This window comes from Struthio camelus, chromosome 2 (assembly GCF_040807025.1).
Source record: "Struthio camelus isolate bStrCam1 chromosome 2, bStrCam1.hap1, whole genome shotgun sequence".
In the NCBI taxonomy this organism is placed as follows: Eukaryota; Metazoa; Chordata; class Aves; order Struthioniformes; family Struthionidae; genus Struthio; species Struthio camelus.
The window spans coordinates 64,352,615-64,373,090 of NC_090943.1; the positions used below are offsets into that span (position 1 = coordinate 64,352,615).

Below are 20,476 nucleotides of genomic sequence, written 5' to 3' on the forward strand. Positions count from 1 at the left end.
ACATCTAGCTCTTTGGCAGTGATGACCTTTTCCCATCATGCAATTTGCATTAATCCTTCTCCTCTATGGTGAGAAGTCTCAAACACAGAGGAAAAAAGTTTAATGGGGCAGACTAAGAGATGACTTCCCTATATCCTACTGAATCTTTAATATCAGAGCCTCCATTCCTTGCATACGCTTCAAAAAGTCACCCAGCTCATGACCTCCCAATTCTTCACTCACATTCAAGAAAGGTGTTAAGTAAACACAATAAATCTTATATATGACTAGCCATATTATTATTTTCTTATTTCTTTTGAATTTAAGATTCAGTAAGTTTAACAGATTTAAGCTTTTTCATTTTTAATTTAAATCTATGAATCCATCGCTTTCTTTTCTTTCAACTTTGAATTATTTCTTAAATAGAAAACTTTTTATATACTTGGTATCTTTTCATACGAAAACAAAGCTATAAATTAAAGGAAAAAAAATCTTGAACAGTAGCAGGAACATTCTATCAGCTATTTTAATTTAGTATTACTCTTTCCAGAGATCATTATTCAAGACAAGTCTAGACAATGTTGCAATTTCTGGCATGATGTACTACAAAATACGGATTTTGGAAAGCACATGATTTCTGACAGGTTTTGGCATTTTTAACCTCCTCCTCCCCCTCAGCACCTGAAACTTATAATAACTATTGCTTATTTTTCTATAGAGTATTTCAAAAATGTTTCAAAACCCTACTAAATAGTTTACGTGTCTTAAATTCAGTACAAATTATTGAGTGGCAATTCTCACTGGTTTCAAGATGCTTTCAGACTTTCAGTTGACACAGGACAGCTACATCTATCCCGGTGGGAAATTTTGAAGTCATTACCAAAAGGAATTAATCAACAGTTATACGTTACCATTTTGTATATAAAATGCCAAGCAACTTTTTTTTTTTTTTTTAAACTGAAAATGCAGTTATGACCAAAAAAGCATCATGTTCTCTGCATTGTGCCATTTCTTTTGTGGATTTTCCTGCTATCGTGTCACCACATATGAGCCATTCTCCTGGCTGCAGTCCTGCAGTTGTTAAGAAATCAATGGTGTCACTCCAGCACAGCTGCCAACTCAGTTCTGAATTCATACTATCTATTTTTATTAACATTTCTTTCTATTTCTCTTTATTTTGAGCAAGTGAGCAGAAGGTGAAACCTTGCACTACTGCAATTACACAGTTAGAAGCTGTCTGAGCCCAGAAGGTATTTAATGCCCTCGTTTCCTACTGACTACAACCACAGCCCACTCGAAAGAGATTAGCAGCCAGTGTAGCCACTGGCCTATATACCCAACACTCTGAGCCACGTTTTTCAATATGGACACCAAAACAAGGTCCAAAGAAAGGTATTCAGTTGTGACAGTAACTGCCTGAACACCCAGTTTTGCATACTGAAGGCAGTTTGGACACTTACTTTTATTGATCTGTGAGCTAGACTCAACTGACTGAAGTGAAGCCTGTGAGATGTTGCTACCTCATACAGCAACAAAATCAGTAAATGCCACAGAACACGAAAGGCTTCTAAGGAGTTTGCTATTGAGTTGGAAAATCTCAAGCCTCTAAATATGCTCACAGATGTAGCATTGACCTTTGAAGGAAATAAACTAACATCACACTGCATGCTATGTCCAGAGTACATGCGGGAACCTTAGCTATCGTAAAGAGGTGTAGATAACATAAGCATGCACGGTCAGTGGACTTAAGGCTAGTTAAATCAACTGAGAATTTACTACACAGTTTCCAACACTAAAAACAGAGGGTTTTTTTTTTTTTTAAATATGAGTAAGAATAAAAGGCAAACTTTGAATATGAATTCAGACTGATAGGCAGTAAGTACATACAAAGCTCACTTACTCTGCAATGGATCACCACCACATGTTGGGGATCGCTGTTCAGCCATGACTCCATAGCCTTGCAGATGGTGCACACCTTATCGAGAGGTGGAGCATGGAGATCAGGCCAGCCCACATCCATAATCTGCAATCAAACAGAGAACTTTCACAAGAAATACCCTGTAGCACTACATATTCTAATTCTAGATTCAAACATTATGATGACAAAGAGTCTCCTCACTTCTTCCAGCGCAAGAGAACCATGCCACAACTATATTACTTTCTAATGCCATGATGTAAGCAAAATATCTTTGCAGGTCTCTTGGTGGGGAGAAGCGGGTGTTCTTGTCTTGAGAGGTTTCTTTTTTTTTTTTTCCTCTCCAATATTGACTAGTAATTTTGTCCAAAAAACCCACTGATTTGTCAGATAAAATTTCTGAAGATCTTGATTTCCGAGTGATTTTTAAATTAGAAATTCAGGTATTTTCAAAAAACATTTAGATGTTAAAATTACAACAAAACTTTGGCTGAGCCGGTCCAATTTTGTGATGGTTTCTAATTAGCTTGTGTGGGCGGGTTTTCTCCACACACAACAGATTTGATGTATCAAAATTTTGTTCATAGTTTCCATTTACCTTTAGTTGCTTTAAAATACTGTTTATTCGACCCATTGTTACATATGCCTACTTAACAGTTTACAATATTTAACCCTACCAAGAACAGTAATAATGAATTATTTAAGCTCCTTGCAAGCATTCAAGAAAATAGCCTACGTGTCAATGTTAACAGTATTACTAATATTTTCCTCAGGCATCTTACATCCCTGTAAAGCTACTGCTATAAATACATAGCTGTGCTCCTCTGGCTTTATAATGCTTGATTAAGTCTCTACTGTGCAGAGAAGTAACTGTGAAAAGTTAATACAAAAGCAAAGTTTGTATTTGAACTGAGTTCACTAGCTTCAGTCATCAGACTATATACTACAATATATGACCCTTAATATCCCACAGGCATACAAAGAAAGTACACTTGGAGTAAAATTGACTTCACTCAGTAGGAATTTTTTCAGTAGCCTCAGCAGGCTTTCCTTGTGGTCCAGTGTGCAAAGTCAAAGAAAAAAATAGAAATAGCTTTGTGAAGCACAGATCTAACAGGCACAAAGCAGAACTTGGGGGAAAAAAAAAACTGAAAGGGAGGCACATGTGGTTTTCTAACGTCTTCCAAAACTTGTTATCTTACTCTGTACATCAGGGCTTGTATAGCTTCAGGGCTTATCAGGCCATTTAAGTTGCATTTAACACTAGCAGGAGAGGTATGTCATGGAAAAGAACCAATACCTTTGGGTTAAGCTTGGCAAGGTCATATCTCTTTTCAGAAAGGTTTAACACCTGTTCAGAAAGAAAGAAAAAAAATAACCATTGAGGCTTCATAATTTATGCAGTAAATCACTGTATTTGAAACACATGATAATTAGAAGAAATGATAGTGGTAGGGCTTCAGGCTGCTGTTTTACTGAACCAAATTAACATTTAAAGTCAGGTAACGCAAGCAAATGTATTTTAGGTGCTCCCCACAGTAAGTTCAGAAATTATAAGACGAAATTAGGGATGAAATTAAACTGAAAAATGACAATAAAATCCTGCATCATTTTAATTATTTGTTATTGTTTTACTTTAGTCAAAGGTATAACGAAAGACCTTGGGCATCATGCAAAATTGCTGTACTAAGCAGGAAAAATAAAAAATACATGTATGAGGGTGGCACAGTCCCATATGTTTGAATTTGAGTGCCTGCCATGAATGAAGTTCATCAATGAGACCTTCACAGGGAAGATATAGCCTAGCTATTTAGCTGTAACTTGGCCTGTGAAATATCCCAACTCTTCTGTTAACCTACAGACAGTAAGCTATCATACAGTTAGTGCTTAACAAGGAGACAGATTGATAAACGAACATAAAGCAGGGCATACAAGTATGTTTGACACTTTCATTAGGAAGTACTTCTAACCAGTATCAAACAATAACACTAGGACTGAACAACTAAAATAGGGCCACTGAGCCAGATTCTCATTCATAATACGGCTTTTTATATCACTCAGAGCTAAACATAAATGATATTCATAATCATTTTAAAAGTCTCATTATGTTGTCAGAATGGGAGAAAAAGGGCACAAACATAAATGAGAGAGAAGTTCATTATATACTTTACTATTACCTATGGACAAGTTAAGGACCCTTTTCTAATAAGTACATCCCATCTGGAATTAGCTAGCACTCTCATCAGCAGTCTCAGCAAAGCAGCCTAACAGCGAAACAGGTCAAAGAAGTGAAATCATTTCGTCTCTGGAAACCAGCGCCTGGTGCTCACTGAGGTGGTAGCTTGAAGAAACTTACCATGCAGCCACCTCATAGAGACGGCAAAAACAGGAAACCGTAACACCATCTTCAGGGAAAATGACACTTTTTTTTGAACAAGAAATTCACCCAAAGAAAGAAGAAATCCTGAAAATTAGCAAGCAATAAGAAAAAAAGAGCTTGTATTTTAAACTGCGTAAGTGTCTGGAAATACACAGGAGCGTAAATGGCACACACCACTTCCACCAAAGTCAAACCATAAGAAGAAGGCTTAAAACATCCCTATATGATTAGGAAATAGTCTTTATTCCAATATCCTGTTTGCATTTTAAACAGATCACTGCTGAAGAGAGAAACCACAGACAAAAACTTACATGCGCGTTTTCTTCCATAGCAGTTTGGATGAGGGAGTGTTCTATGTAAGTGACTAAGAAAAACTGATTTTTCTATTAGCTTCAATATTTACTATATACTATAGCAATTTAATGGAAAGCTGTATTCTCAATACAGAATTCTTAAAATTTTCTTTAAGAGTGTGTAAGATAAATTACCTAAGAGTTTTTCCACAGGAAAAGTGCTATGGTAATTTTGCAAGAACTTTCATTCTTTATTCATTTATACTCATTAGCTTGCTATATTCATATTTAAGATCAGTTTAAAATTCTTGTGTGTCAGGATATGGCCGTGTTCATGGTGGATATTTGTCACTGCTGCATCAGATGCCAAACTCAAAGATGTCCTGTTACTCAAGTCTCTACCAAGCTATGCAGTAGCAGAGATCAGACTGGGATACTATAGGAGTTCTGTCTGCTCAGAAGGGAGATCAGAAGCTAGAGGAACCAACGTTTCATGCAAGGAAACAAAATAAGAGGTCACTGAAGGCTTTGAACATAAGTACGTGCTATAAAAAGATGCAAGTCAAAGATCAATTGCATCCTTTTTAGCTGCTGCTTGATATATCCAAGGTCTGTCTACTTGCATGTTGTAGAGCAAAGAGAAGCATCAGCCTTCAATTTTCTAAAATTTAAGTGATTTTGTCCTCAATTTTAAGATCAACATTTTAAAAAATAAAAAAGCAGCAATATATCCTCCTTCTTGTACACAGCAGAGAGGAAGACTCCCCTAGCCCCCCCATACATGATTCAATGCTGGCCCGAGAAGAAGCTTTTACAAGGGACGTAACATTAGTTCTCTCACTCTGCTGAACGTTCGCTAACACCTTAGAACAAAAATAAGAGACCTTTTAGCTGGAGAAGGCCAGTAGACCTTTATGAAGGCACTGAAGAGTGAGACGTTTGGCTTACTCTTTAATCAGATGACCAGAAGTACAAAATCACGTGCCAGAGAACAAAAACAAAGAGCACATGGCGGCAATTTGGGGAAGCGAGGGAGGTCCCTGTGGTCCTACGAGACCACAGGCTGAGTGGGGAACAACTCACCAGCCTGCAGCCTGCTCCGATAAGGGGAAGAGGCTGGGAGAGCAGGTAGGCAACACTGTTCTGGGTGGGACCACACCTGCCTGCTGGAGATCAGTGTTGAAGGCCTCGAGTTGAGAAAAGAGCAGGGCAAACGGAGGGTTTCTGTTACATAGGTAGTTCAAAACGAACCCTAAGCAAAAATTACCAAACAGTTCCATCTAGCAAGCAACAGCAGCATACAAGTTTGACTCTATCATTTACATAGGCAGGACCAAGAACACGCACAGCAATGTTATGATATTCTATCCAAAAACAAATACCTGTATGTTAAAATTTTAAGGTAATGACTGAAATGTTTTTATAAACGGTAGTAGCGGGTTTGAGGTTTGTTTTGCTTTTTAAGAAAAGAACTAACCACAAAATTAGAGAATAGTATTTACAGGCAGATTCTGAACGCCCGTGACACAAATGAGTTATTGCTCATCAGCTGCTCTGTACGCTCCCATGCTCGTACCTGTCTAACGAGAGTGAGCTAATTTATAATACTTTACTCTTCAAAGTACTCTGTTACCTTTCAGTTACTGTAGATACAGAAAATGTAACCAGAGCTCACCAACAGAGCAACAGACATAACTTGTTTATTTATCATTGCTCTAAATCTCTATCAAGAGAAATGCTTTGGCAACCATAAATAATAAACATTGAAATAAAACCTGTTAGAGATAGTGAAAAAAGTATACGTAGTCATGGACCTTAAACAGTAAAGCGTTCTTTTTCAGGAAACAAGTGCAAAAAAATCAGACTAATAAGCTGATAATGAATTTTTTTTTTTTTTTAAAGAGCTCAAAATATCTGAACAATTGAGCACTACTTCTGTCCTACAAGTGTAACGCACAGCAGACTTTTTAGTCAATATTACAGGAGAAATTCATTACTGAAGTTGTTCAAAACATTAACATAATGGCAAATTTATTTATGCAAATTGAATCTTTCACACTGCTGTTCTCTTTTTTTTGAGAGATTTTTGCACTATGTGTATTTTGAAAGTACTTTTGGAAAACAGCTTGTTTGGAGTCAAGCCTATGAATCTTTCCTTGCAATAAAATATGCATTCCTCTGTACCTGACGGGCCATCTTATTAGGTAGGGAATAAAAGGATGATTCATTCTATCCTTTAATTCTCCTTACTTTGAAGAGTTTGGGTTTTCAAGTAAGTATTTGTTGCAGAAAGGATCTGTCAATGAAAATACATTGCATGAAAGCAAACATATCAATGCGCTACTGTTTCTTGGCCACTATAAAGATTATTTTTTAACAATGCTATTATGGAATACTTTATCCCTCTCAGTTCTTTCTTTTCTCTGTCCAATTCAAAGACTCTTAATTCATTATAAATGCAAAACAATAAAATTAAAAAAAAAAAAAAACCTTTTGCTGTTTCTGATACAAAAGCTAGCTTTTTATAAAAGGCTATTAGCATTTAAAGAATAGCTCTTTTACAACTCTGCATGAATACAGACACATCACCTGGATCACTCTGGTTAAAAACCTTGGGTTTTTCAATGTGACTTCCCTCTGCTGACCAAGACCACACACATACAAACACAAAAAATGACACAGACATTACACAAATTCAATTTTGAAAGTTTTCACTGCTGGAGAAAAGTCTGAGTTCTTCTGAGAATCGTTTAAGTTAAAAAGAAAAATTTTTTTCTTTCTTAGGATAACAAAGCAGAGCAAAGAATAGCTTAAGCTACGGAGAGGCTTCTATCTCTCCATAAATGACTCTGCTCTTTGACTATCAAAGTATAATCTCCTACTGCTAGAGTAAAGTAAATATTTGTGATTTTTTTAAATCATATTCTTTGTAACTTACTGCGACTAAAACAGGCAACAACATGCCCACTTAATTCTTTGGCTGTTTCATTCCTCTTCTCTGTCTTCGCTATCAACTGTAGTGACAACAGCTTAACACATAGAAAAATCAAAAGGGAGAATAACTAGGTACGAAACAGTAAATGCTGGTTTATACATATGCTCTGCCAGCTGAGGTCCTAATCCAATAAAAGAGTAAAAGCTTCCTCATCAATTTCAGTAGAATTGCTCACTTTGTACCTTTTTTATGCTATACAAGCGCCTCTGGGACACACTGAAGGGGTCTTTGAAGCAAGAGAAACAAAAGATATTGTTTAAAAATGAGCTCTCCAGCTCTACAACTTGGCCGCGGTTTGCCACAGGGAATCAGGCATACTTTGCAAATGGATTTCCAAAGCACTGGCTAGAATAAAAATAAAAAAGCAAAACTTTGCAACAGAAATTGATTGCAACCCCTCTTAGGGGGAGGGCTTCTTCTCACCCTAAAAAACAAACCAACCAACCAACCAGCCCTCACCATAAGCACGTCAGATAAGCACATCAGCTACTTAATGAGGTTTAAGTGGACAGAGACTGCAAACTTATTTCGCAAATACCAAAATAGTGCTATCGCATGGGAAAGGCTACTGACAGCAGGTGAATTTAAACTCAAAGCTTTCTGTCCAGGTCACCTGCAAACTATTACTGTCTTGTGTTTTACAAGCTACAAGTGTCTGATGGAACAGAAGCAGAGGGCAAGAAGGGAGTGTGCTGAGGATGCAAAATAATATTACAAGTATTACAACGGCATCCTGAGGATGAATAATGTGTTTATGTGTTTATCTCTGTCTGTAAGCAAAGGAAAATATATTTTCATTGTTAGGTGAAATCACTCCAGAAACTAATTTCTGTAATGACTCAAGTTTATGTTCCTGAAGCTGTGGATTTGATTCTAATAGTTTACACATGTTGACTAAAAACGTACTTAACAGAAGCAAGTTAAAAAAAATAACGGCCCTGCTTTAAATTCCCATTCAGAGAACAAATTAGACGATCCATGCCACAGGGATCAGATGTATCAGGCAGAAAATAGCATAAGAAAATAATAGTTTGGGTCATCATAAAAAAAAAAAAAAAGAATCAATACTGTATATGAAGCTCATCAGAAATCTGCTTGTGACTTAATTCTCTGTAGAAAAATAAACAGCAGGAAAAAATGGACCTACATCAAGTTTATAAGAAAGAGCTGGACAGAACACATAAACAGCAACCCTACCTTTATACACTGTTTCACAAACAACAGCAGACAGCCAAGGCCTGATGGTGAGAGACCATCAGATACCTAGCTGAAAATCCAGATGTTACTGACTGCTAGAAGAGTGTATTCTATAGTGTGACATGTGGATGTTTGAAGAGCATACTTTGCTCAATGAAAACAGTCCTTACAAGTAATCTACAGCATTTGACTTTTGGCACTACCGAAATAGAGACTGCAGTGCCACCAATAGGAAAGTGCTTTTAGTATCTGTCCTTGACTAACAGCATAAAACACTACTGGAAATCTTGCTCTTCCTTGCAAAGCTGTAAACATGGACCAAGGAGAAATTAGATGAGTGATGTTTAATTTATAATGGTATAAGTGAACCTACAAGTCATCCTCCTGCAGGATAGAGGAGGAGGCAGAACAAACAAATAAACCTGCACGTACCAGGTAGTTATCTCCATGTTTGGATTTGAGCATTCGGGTTACATCTTGCAGATTGTGCAGGTACGTTTCCTCAGAACAGCTGGCAGGGAAGGATACAGCAATGATCCGCTCTGTGATGTAAGTGAGGTCAAGCTCATAACCTTCCTCCATAATGTGATCAAAGTCTGCGCTCCTGTGAAGAAATCAGATGCGGCAGTTCAGAACAGAGCAGCAGAGAACAAACACAACACGTTAGTGAGAAGCTGCTGCAACTTGGACTCAAATAGTGCAATCAGTCAGCATTGCGGTTCCCCATATTTTCTTTAAAATTACAATTTATGAAATGCCTATAAAGCTCCAATTATACATTATATAATTATATATTATTATTATAAAATTGAATTAGCCAAAAATCAGAGTTCTTCAAAACGACAACAGTAACGTAGAAAAGCAATAATATGAATATAAGCAACTTTGTCAAACAGCAGTGCAAAAAACGTGGGAGTTAAATAACAAAAAATAGATACCCACAGCTGCGTGAATCTATTCTTGTGCAGAACTTGGCAAACGCTTTACAATCTGGTAGACTCGCCACTAGTCTCTAAAACATTGCAGATATACACCATGCTGAAATCCGTCCCGAGTAAAATTGAGGAGAATCCAAAACTCCTCCTCAAACTGCAACAAACACCAGTGTAATGCAATTTATCTCACAGGTTAGTCTATAGATACTGTCTACTCTAATTCTGGCTTCTTCTTCAGGCTGAAGACCGAACCTGGCACCTTACCTAGTGTCCTTCCTGACACAATAATCAGGAGATCAGAGTCATTAAGTTAAGCGTAAGCTCTGCAAACATGCCTAGTTGTTTTCTCAGACAGGTACTGTAAAATGGTCTTTGCATAACAGGCCATTTCTTTCACAAGACTGATCTTAGAAAAATCCAAAGCACAAACAGCAAAACCTAAAAGCACCATAGCATTATGTGACACTACTACACAAAACATTAAGAAAGTACTTACCGTGATACTTTGTCACAACAGAAAGATGAGCTTTTTGAAAAACTGCTGGAATTCTGAAACAAGCAAAAGCAGACTGGTCAATCCAGTAGCTTCCTTGCTGCCATTTTTCCCCTCCTTTTTAGCAAAATTCATCACAGTTTGAAGTACCATGACTTAGAAAAGCGTAATGACTGTGGCTTTAGGGATCATAACTACATGAAACTCTTCAAAAATGTTATTTTTCACTACCTCTCCATCTCTCCGCTTACTAGAGGGCTTCTAACCTTTTATGCACCTTTGGAAGTAAAGTTAAATGTATTTTAATATTTTTGCTCTCCCTACAGTTCTCTACGGCCAAAAGTAGGTAAGAAAGTTAATTATCAAAGTTTGCATGATACAGCTATGTATTGCATAATATTACTGTGGCAAACTACACCAACAATGGGATAAGAGAGCATAATCTCCCTATGTTTGGATCAGATTATGTTCAGCTCTTGATACAGAACACAAGTAGATTCACTACTGCCAGAAAAAGACTAGCTGTCTAATGCAGTTGAAGCCTGTGCTTTTCTTGGTAATTCTGTGTTAAGATTAGAAAAGACATCCAATGGACTTCTGAGGAGACGGAACTTGGATTTCGGCATAAAACCTCTGACTGCAAAGAAAAGTCCTCTCAACGGATTCTCTTGTATTGAAAAATGTAAGAGCTTATATGAATTTATTCCTGTAAGCTGGCCCTGTGAGTCTGAACAAAAGCCTGAACTGCAATGATTTTGCTTTGTGAGAATTTAGCAGATGTCTTTTGTAGTTCTATTTGCTGAATAATAGTAATTAGGCATTAAAGAGCATCAAAATTTTCTCTCCCAAGAACGTGAGGGATGGAAATTCTCTCACCTAATTTAGACATCTCACAATTGAGCACCAGTGCCATTGTTACCTAAGCTCCCTTTGTATGTAACGGAGAGAAGCAGAGACATCTGCGGGGACAGTATCCCTTCCAGACAGTCGTACACGGGTTTTTGGGGGGTTTTTTTGTTTGTTTGTTTGTTTGTTTTTAGAAAAAAGATAGCTACTACAATATTACCATTGAATAAACATAAAAAGAAAAAAGATTTATTTTCAGATGTGTCTTTTTACACAGAAAATCAGAAGTGCACTTCGATATCATGCATCAGTAACCCCATAAAAGCTCTTTGTTCATCTTCCTGTCCCAAATTTATACTTACCGTACAGAAAAAAACAACTCATGGAAAAGTTTATATAAAGGAAGGGTAATGAATGGCTGGAACTCTTGATAAAACCTATCTATTTTAGATCAGCACACGACAAATATTCCCAAACTGAGTAACTCATGCCAGAACGGAAGAGGCCTTAGAACGTTCCAAACCAGGACGCTGCGTATCAAAAGCTGGGAAAAACTAAGGGCCACGCAAACACGTGCCTGACGTGTCTCTTGCCAAAACTTCTGGAGATGAGCTGTTCTGGCAAATTTTAAGCCAGCACACCTGGTGGCATAAGATGTGCTACTTCTATGTGCTTGGTCTCAGTCTCATGAGTTGCTGAGACGTACTAAATATCCCTACCTCTACCAACGTAGAAAAACAGAAGATGAGGAAGCTTATGCCATTGCATGTTATTTTCAGTTTCTTTTTAAGTTATTCCTTTCCCAGGATTTCAAAAGCTATAGGTAATACAAGACACGTGCTACTACAGTTAAACAACTAGTACCCAAAACTGAGAACAAAGTTTTTGGGTGAGGGTCTGGGTGCATGGGTTTGTCTGCCTGTTTGTTTTAATAACTAGAAAGGAGTCAGGGGAGCATGTCTCTCTTTCCACTTGCTTAGGTTCTGCTGGCTACATAGATGTATCTATTGCTTAAGGAACATCCCTACCATTTTTCAAAAATTTTACTCTTAATCTTCCATTTAATCCCAATAAACAGTCATTTGGGGGCTTCCTCTGCCAAGGAAAAAGTGATAAAATGATACTTCATTGAAAGTCATTACAGCATATAAACTGACCAGGGCAAACCACTAGCACAAAAGGATAAGCTGTTAGTGATATCTGTACTTGTGTGCATGCCCTGTCACCCACTGAAATGCCCAGTAGTTTACCTTTTACCACTCTGTGCACCAAACTGGATATTCCTGTCAACTTCCACAATTCAACAGCTGGTATCGCTTAAAACATAAATTTTCAGCGCTATTTGGAAAAAATAAAATTCTCTCTGAATATAATCATGGTTTAAACCTTTATCTGATTGGTTGCTTCTTTAAAAGATATAAAAATAAAAATATAAATGCATAAAAGTATAAAAAATTTAAAAGGACTCTAGTACTTCTTAAATCTGGCCTGGGTATCAAGTTTTATTCCATGATCTCAGCTGCAATATTCTTTAGTCTGTCATTACGGATACACTTTTATACAAATTAGAAACATCTGGAGAGCTCCCAAAATCAACAGAACCACACAAGTCTTCAAAAGGATACTTTGATTTAGCATGTGAAACTTTCCATTGTCTACATATGGCACTGTACAGCTAAATTTTACCTAACCACTCATAAGGTCAAGATCACCTTGTACATTATATACTGACTACAATCAGGGACTTGTTGACAAATGGTCAGTCAAGGACACACCTCCCTTTTTCTATATATCCTCCAAATCCTGGCTCCTTCCCACACTCTTCCATGATTTAATCATCTTTCAGACATCCTTCTTTTTTCATTTTTTCTACATTTTGATTTCTTGTTTACTAACTAGCAACAAGTAAACCACTAACTTTTCTCCTCACAGCTCAAACACTTTCGTGGTGCTTCATCACTGTTAACTGAAACCTAATGAAGAAAAACACATGACCTTGAATATATTTCAGAGTCATGTACTACAGAGACAAAGTACTTACTGAAAAAGCTTTTTAAAGATTTGTAGAAACATGCAGCAATAACACACACACCATCCTACAACATGATCTCAAACAGGTGAGGAAGCAGTTACAGAGTTTCCTCACAACAAGCAAGCTGTAAACGTGAGCAAGATCTGCTCACCATGCTCCTGACTGAATTCAACCTTAGAAGCCAATTAAAACAAGACTTGGAACTTGCGTAACTACTTTTCTTTTTTCCACGTGTTCTTTTAGGGTAATTTCAGGGATGAGAGTTCTTTCTCCAGGACTAAGCCATACATATCTACCAGCAGAATGTGAGTTTCACCAAGCACAGGATTCAAAGAAACACAGCAGACCATCCAGAAAGGTAAAATCATCTCAGTCCATGTATCAGAACAGTTTCTGCCTTGCTGCACACACTGCAGGTATATGGCAAAACATTTATCTAACTCTCCAAGAACAGAAAGGCTGACCAACGTCTCCCAGGATGGACAGTTACATAGAAAAAATTGCAAAAATTAGACCTGATTTTGACTGTGTGTCAACCAAAGGCAGTGGAGAAGAGGAAGGGGAATGAAAAGTAATGGTTCAAAATGAGGTATTTAATCAAACACGGCTGAAAATGCAGCAGTAAGTAATAACTAAGACAGATCCAGTGGTGACAGCGCTTGATTTGTTGCTCATTAAAACAGACCATCCTGAGGTTACACATTCCCGGGGTTATTCTTCCTTGAGCTTCTCCCCAAGGCCCTTGATCCCCTACTTCCTGGGACTGCCAGGCAAGTCCCTGGCATATGCAGACCCTATATGCTGTCTGGATATTTCCAATTTGGAAAAACAAACAAAAACAAACAAAAAACAAACAGACAAAAATCACCAACTTCTCCAATTCACCTATTCATTCTGCTTTTAGGAATTTTATTTATATATCTCTGTATACATATGTGCAAATCAATCCCAAACAGTAACAAATAAAAGCTATCCCTAGATACGTAAGTGCAAAGAGTCTTTTGGTCAGAGTTTAGCTGCAATTGTTTTTACAAAAGCCAGCAGGGGGAAGCAATTGCTTTTCAAATTACAATAGTCTTCTCTCCAGCCACAGGAGGAGGATATTAAGGAGCAAATTCATTCCATCCTAGTTCCTGAGCCATCACCCTTTCCTAACGAAAACTCAAGCCATGCAACTCTTTCCTTCACGTTGTCCTTACTGCTCTTTTTACTGCTGGCTCACGCACCCAGTCTCAGACGCACTGCAGAGTGTGCTAACCCATTTCTCTCAAAAATGCGGTCCTCGGAGGAGCTGCTTCCAGAGTCCAGCACAAAATAAGCTTGTCCTGGGAGATGCCAAAGCTAAAAAACAGACCCATATTTAATTCTGCATCTTTCCACTAGAGCACAGCATCCGCTAGAAGGTAAGTGTCCCAGCACAACTTGCTGTCAATGAAAGGGCAGGAAGCAGGAAAACTATTGCATAGCAGTTAAAGAAAAGCTATTCCACCACCAGGTCCAAACGTAACAAGCTTTTGCGATCAGTCCCCTTTATTCACCTTCCTCTGACACTACCACCAGGGGTTAAACTGCTTATGGATTACTTGGTCTACCTTAAGTAACAAGCTTGTGCTGTCCCAAGTAGCAGATTGTGGCTCACACAGTTACAATCTCTCTTCTAGTCCCCCAAACTCTTCTAGGTTTCAGATGAAAAATAGATTACACAGATATTAACAGATGGTACAGGCCATCTGACACAGGTATGAGGCATGCTGGAAGGGGGGCCTTGAGACTTGAGCCTCTCTGCTATGCCTGCATCCCCTCTGGCCCATAAAGAAAGATAGCTTCTCAATAAAAGAAAGGGGGACAATCAAGTCTTATGGTTGTAGAAACCATTTCTCTGCAAGAGGGCTGCATCCTTTCTAAGTCCTGAATAAGGGGACTTGGATGACAACTGGAAGGCTTGCCTACTTCATAGGCTGAATTCCTCTCTAGTGGGAGGAACAGAGACCAGAAAGTCCAGGGAAGGGGAAAAGGAGGAAGGGAGATAAATTTTTTGCCCCAGATAAATTCATTTGCATAATATCAGTACACTGATACTTTATACTACCTTTTATATAACAGCTCTGAGAAGTCAAATTCAGTCTACAAGCTGCTAGTCTCCAATACCCAAGCAAAACTAGACGTGTGAGCCACACACACAGGCTCAGAAATGCCAGGCAGAATAAGACTTACCCTTCTTGAGATTAGAATCAAAGACAGGCTAAGGAATGCAAATGAAAAATCATTTAGTGGTCTTTTTCCAAGGCCCTGTCCCTGGCATCAAATTATCATATAATAACACAGTGTCCACTTAAAGGCAATCCGAGCAGAATACAAGAATTACTGATTTCAAGAATGGAGCTGTTTTAAAACAGCTGAGACAGCCATACAGCAACTATATGCATTTCTTGGTAACGGCACTACAGAAGATTTGTGGCCCCAGGATCTGACATGCATTCACACAGCTCATCTCTTTCTCTCCCAGGCTCTTCCTGAAGGTAAGCATTAACAGGTGCAAGGGGATACCTCCATGAGCAGAAACTACTGCTTTCTGAAGGCAAGTCAATGAGTAATCTGTGACAGAAGGATGAAGACATATTTAGGAAGAACAACTTAGATCTATTTGGGATATCAATATTTTATTTGTGCCCACTTTTAATGCTGATATAAGCACCAGGAAACTTGATTAGCTATTCTGTACATAAAATTATATGCATTTTATACAGCTTTTAATTAGCTCACGGAACTTGTTGCCAGAGGATTGTCTGAAGCAGCAACATCATACTCACAAATAAGAATATGAACAGTGAGATAGATCAGAGAAATAACTGAATGCATTTTAACCAAGCTTGTGATGATTATTTTTACTTCCCAAGCCTGGATAGAGATCAGAAGAAATTCTCTAACCTATTCTAAGGCACAGCGTAACCGTTCTATACACTTCGGGAGACTGCAGAAAAGACAGGACAATGAACTACACTGATAGCTGGAATGCTCCATGATGATAATTCCTACTGACACAGTAGCCGCTTTTAGAAGTTACAGAGAAACATATGTTTGGATGTCTTGGATGAGAATCAAAATTTTCATAATCTTTTGGCCTCTGGCTTTAGAATGATCCCTAACGTGAATAATGCCTTGTGAATATAAACGTCTCTGTGATACTATGTATCTATTCCTGCTGTAAATACTGAGGAAAAAAAAATCCCTTTTGCAGTTGACTTCTGCAGAAGAGATTTATCATTATTTCTGTTGCAAATAGATGTTCATTTGGCTGTACATTTTATTTTTGTTCTGTATACTGTGTTCTGTAAAAATAACAATCTTGTTTCCCAGTGCAGTGTAACAGCAGGAGTCCACACAGATGTGCCCCTTGCAAATAGCAGTATCTGCAGAAGTTATAAATCCCAGCTTGCTCTCTCTCTACCAGAGACTACCCTGACTCTCCGCTGCTGGCAAAGCTGATCGCCTGAGTCCTTCTTAACACACTTCAGCCAAGGCAGGCCTGGCTCCCCTATACAGCTTAACTGCAGAGGGCTTCGTAACTCAGCTCATCTAAATTGGGTTTGCGGGCACTCCGATAAGCAGTTCCATCTACGGAAGGGGCAACAAGGAAATCAACTGGGGGCAGGAGCATCATCTTCCAGCTCCCTTGGATTGAGAGGGGCAGCACTACCCACAGCCTGACAGTTCCTGGGACACCTGGGTCTTCCATCCACCCCTTTTCCTTTTCTTAGGATAGAAATTCATAGCAAAGGAGACAGCACGTAGCAAACTTCTGCTACTAATGGCTTTGCAGGCTAGAATACTGAGTGCACCCAAAAGTTCACATTCAAGCAAGAATGAGGCACAACTGATGCTTTCCTTCGTATACAATATTACTGCTGTACATATTCGAGATTTGCAGAAAAATAAAGGTTCTGAGGCCTTAACTCTGCAATGTCTCCAGACTAAGAATTCACACTGAAGCTAGCCACCAGCGCTAGCCAATGCTGCTTAACACCCCACCATCACACAGGGAGCCTGCATACGCAGTCTCTCTCTCGCACGTGCAGAACAGCTACCCACCTCCACCTACTTAGGTGAGCTAGAATTGAGAGTGTCAACACTGAAACACCACATGCAGCCTGAGTACCCAGCAGGCTCTTTGATGCCATCTCAAACTGTTTTGATTTGCACGTGCCTTGCCATATGAAGGGTGGCCCCTTCAGTTCTAACGGAGAATGCAGCTGATTTAAAGAAAGAAAATGTGCAAAAAAAAAAAAACACTCAGAAGGTTTAAACAACACTCAATGTCTTATTGTAAACGTTCCACAAAATGGGGTGGCAATTCCTTTATGGAGGAGAGGCTTTTCAAACAGTCTGGCTAGCTGAGTACTTCTGAGTAGGTGGTGGGAGACATTCACGCAAGGCACATTTCAACAACTGACAACTACTGCTTGGCACCAGAACGAGTAAAAGGAAGGGACTTCACAGATTCAACACGGCGGATTTGCAGAACTGCTTGCTCTGTCTTCCTACTGCCCTCACTGAAAGCTGTAAAGCTCAGCCCCTGGTCTATACCAGCCAGATACCTTTAAAGAGTGTGGAAAAAATACATATAAAAGCAAATTAGTTCATACTTAGTGCAGAGATATGGGACACTTTAAAAATGCCTCTATTTTATGCCAACAGTAACCTATTACCAATGTTAAACGGCAACAGCTGCACTGTGTGTCTTGCTGCTCAGGTGAAGGTTGAGCAGCTGAGGCTGACAGGCAGCTCCTCCAAAGTTTGCTTCATTTGTTTGTTTGCTTGTTTGTTTTTAAACAGCAGAGGGACAATCAAAATGCAAATTAAAAGTCAAGCCACGGTAAAGTTACAGACATCCTTGCCACAGAACCATGTCAGCCACAATACACGCATTTATTTTCACTATCTGTAGGGATGATCTTTGTGCTTAACCATATAACACACACAGTTCCTTTCTGTGGTTAGCATATGCTATCTAGGAGATCTGAAGAAATAATAAGTCCCAAGTGAGATCCAAAATATTTCCATTCCTCTCCAGGTCTCCAACTCTTGTTTTCTCCTTTTTCCCTTCTTTCAAGCTCCTGCTCTTCTCCCTCAGTCACACACTACGCAGTCACTCAAACCAACAGAGCCCTGAGCTTTCTCCTTTTAAGAGCTAATCAAGACATGGAGCTCCTTTCTGACTGACATTAGTCATCTCACCCCTTGCTCTTCGTTTCCCCATTTTTCCCTCTTTCTCTCAGAGAAAGGGTTGTGCTTCCTATGGTCTCAGGGTTTTGATTTAGCTTTATTCTTTGTGATTTTCTGCATTAGTCCCAGAGAGGAACAGTACATTTGGGCCACGTAAGCCATGACCTTTGCTAGCGCACCTCAGTTCTGACTCACAGAGGCAGCCCGCCGGCTGCTCCCAAGCCAAATGGCAACGGCTCATTGCGTGAGCCCAGGTGAGTTTGATCACTCGCCAGGAAAGGAACGTGTCCATCTCCCTTAACACACAGGATCACGTCAAAATGACAGGATTCACAGCGCTATATCCTGTTATTCCTGCCTCGGTCTTCTTTATAGGTCAGTTAAAATAGAAAAAGCGATGCAAAATACAAGTAGAGCATTGTCTCTGTTCACAGTGGACAACACTAGGTGACAAAGTTGCTCAAAGGTAACTGTGCAATAAGGTTACTTAGGGGGAATAACTAAGGGGCTAGATCACCCAGACGAGACAGCAAGGGAAATCGCCAACACTTTGACACTGTCAGTTCCCACTGAAGGAGTCAGATGGGAAAAGCTGTTCAGAAGCAAACCAGCAACCATAGTGTTTTACTGCTCTCCTGCCCCGAGGCAGTGTGACAGGAGAAACACACAAAAAGCCATCTGTGTTCCAGGGGAGGTGCCTTGGGGAAGATTTTTATACAGAGACAGACCACACTGCTATGATTTCAAACACTTCTCCTCAAATTGAGGCTAACACAAGAGGCACAAAGTGAGCTTTACATACTGCTTCCACCCCTTTTTCATGGCCTGGCCCACAGTGTAAACATCTGCCAGAGGCACAGTTCTCATCTGACATCTGTTGCATGTTGCTCTCCAAAGAGTAGGGCTCAACTGCAAACTTAAGGGAAACTTATTACGTCTGTATTTAAGTAGGACCATGTTAAGTATTACATAAGGAGTTTACCTCAACTGACTACAAGAATAAATGTGCTCCCACTCTGGTTAGAGCATAGCTTCATAATTACTCCAGAAGTTTGGAACAGCTTCCGGAATAAATACCATCCACAGACAATCTAATTCAGTACAAGAGATCTTGTAATCTTGTACATACACACCTGCTATAGTAAGGATGGAGGGAGGTCTTAATGCAAGTCCCAAACAGCAGGAGTCAATGGTACCTAACTCAACGTTTCTGCGTGCATGTGCTCTACTGTGCAACTAAAAAGATAGTGATATACACTACGCGGGAAAAGACAAAAACATGGTGGCAGACAGAAAGACTTCAAAATTATCTCCTGAGTTTCTCTGACCTAGACAAAGATGCAAGAGATCACACCTGAAGCAATGAAACACTCATCCCCAATTCAGGATCCTACTTACCAACTGAAAATTATGTGTACCAACATGCAGCCCGGAAAGAAAGTGACAGAATCACCTCTCCTAGCCGTTTGTGTACACTGTTAGAAACAAGAAACCTCACTTTTTTTTTTTTTTTAATATTAAGAATAAAATAAGATTCTAGGCCACAGCAGCATGAGGAAGACCTCTAAATGTAAGGAAATGCAATTCTGACTTCCTGAGTAAAGAAATATTATTCATGTCTCAGAGCTACCCCAAACATCAGAATTATTAGTTAGTAAAACTTTGATTCTGATACTATCTTGAATTCAAGCCAAACTCTCTTTGTTGATGTTCACAGTTCCCCTACAAAGCTGTAGTGGCTGATGCTGAAAACATTCTTTCAGCAGCCACGTTGCTGGGAAAAAGCAAGGGAGTTTTTCTTTCCTGAACAGCCCAATGCCATGAGCAAAATGGAATGGAGAGGGAGGAAGGGAGAAGAAATCCCAGAGCCAGAGCATGTTAAGGGTCAGGCATGTTAATCCATTCTCTTTCTAGTCAGATAATAAAACAAAAAGAGAACAAACATGGCACAAATTTAGCGGGACGAGATGGCAGAGTGACAAGGAATGCACCTCCCATTAGCGCTGTACAACATGGGGTGTGTGCTGCAGTCACGGGACACACAAGCGGAGTTGCGACAGCCTCATCGAGGCCCTGGCTGCATCTAGCTCCACTGCTGCAGACAGTACTTGGTTATGAATCTCCAGCGTTATACTCCTCACTTTTCCAGAGAAGGATGGTATTCCTACTAGAGTGTTTCAGTGGGGAA

The 20,476-nt window shown here is 39.2% G+C and overlaps 1 protein-coding gene across 18 annotated transcripts in view; it reads right to left on the reverse strand.

Moving 5' to 3' along the window:
• TNS3 (tensin 3) overlaps window positions 1-20,476 on the reverse strand; it is a 265,299-nt gene that overhangs the window by 116,943 nt on the left and 127,880 nt on the right. For all 18 annotated transcript variants that reach the window (XM_068936084.1, XM_068936082.1, XM_068936083.1 and 15 more), the window contains 4 exons: window positions 10,191-10,243; window positions 9,192-9,363; window positions 3,195-3,245; window positions 1,880-2,002 (listed from right to left, as the gene is read on the reverse strand). In XM_068936084.1, the coding sequence (XP_068792185.1) occupies window positions 1,880-2,002; window positions 3,195-3,245; window positions 9,192-9,363; window positions 10,191-10,243 (399 nt within the window). The remainder of the gene's footprint in view (window positions 1-1,879; window positions 2,003-3,194; window positions 3,246-9,191; window positions 9,364-10,190; window positions 10,244-20,476) is intronic.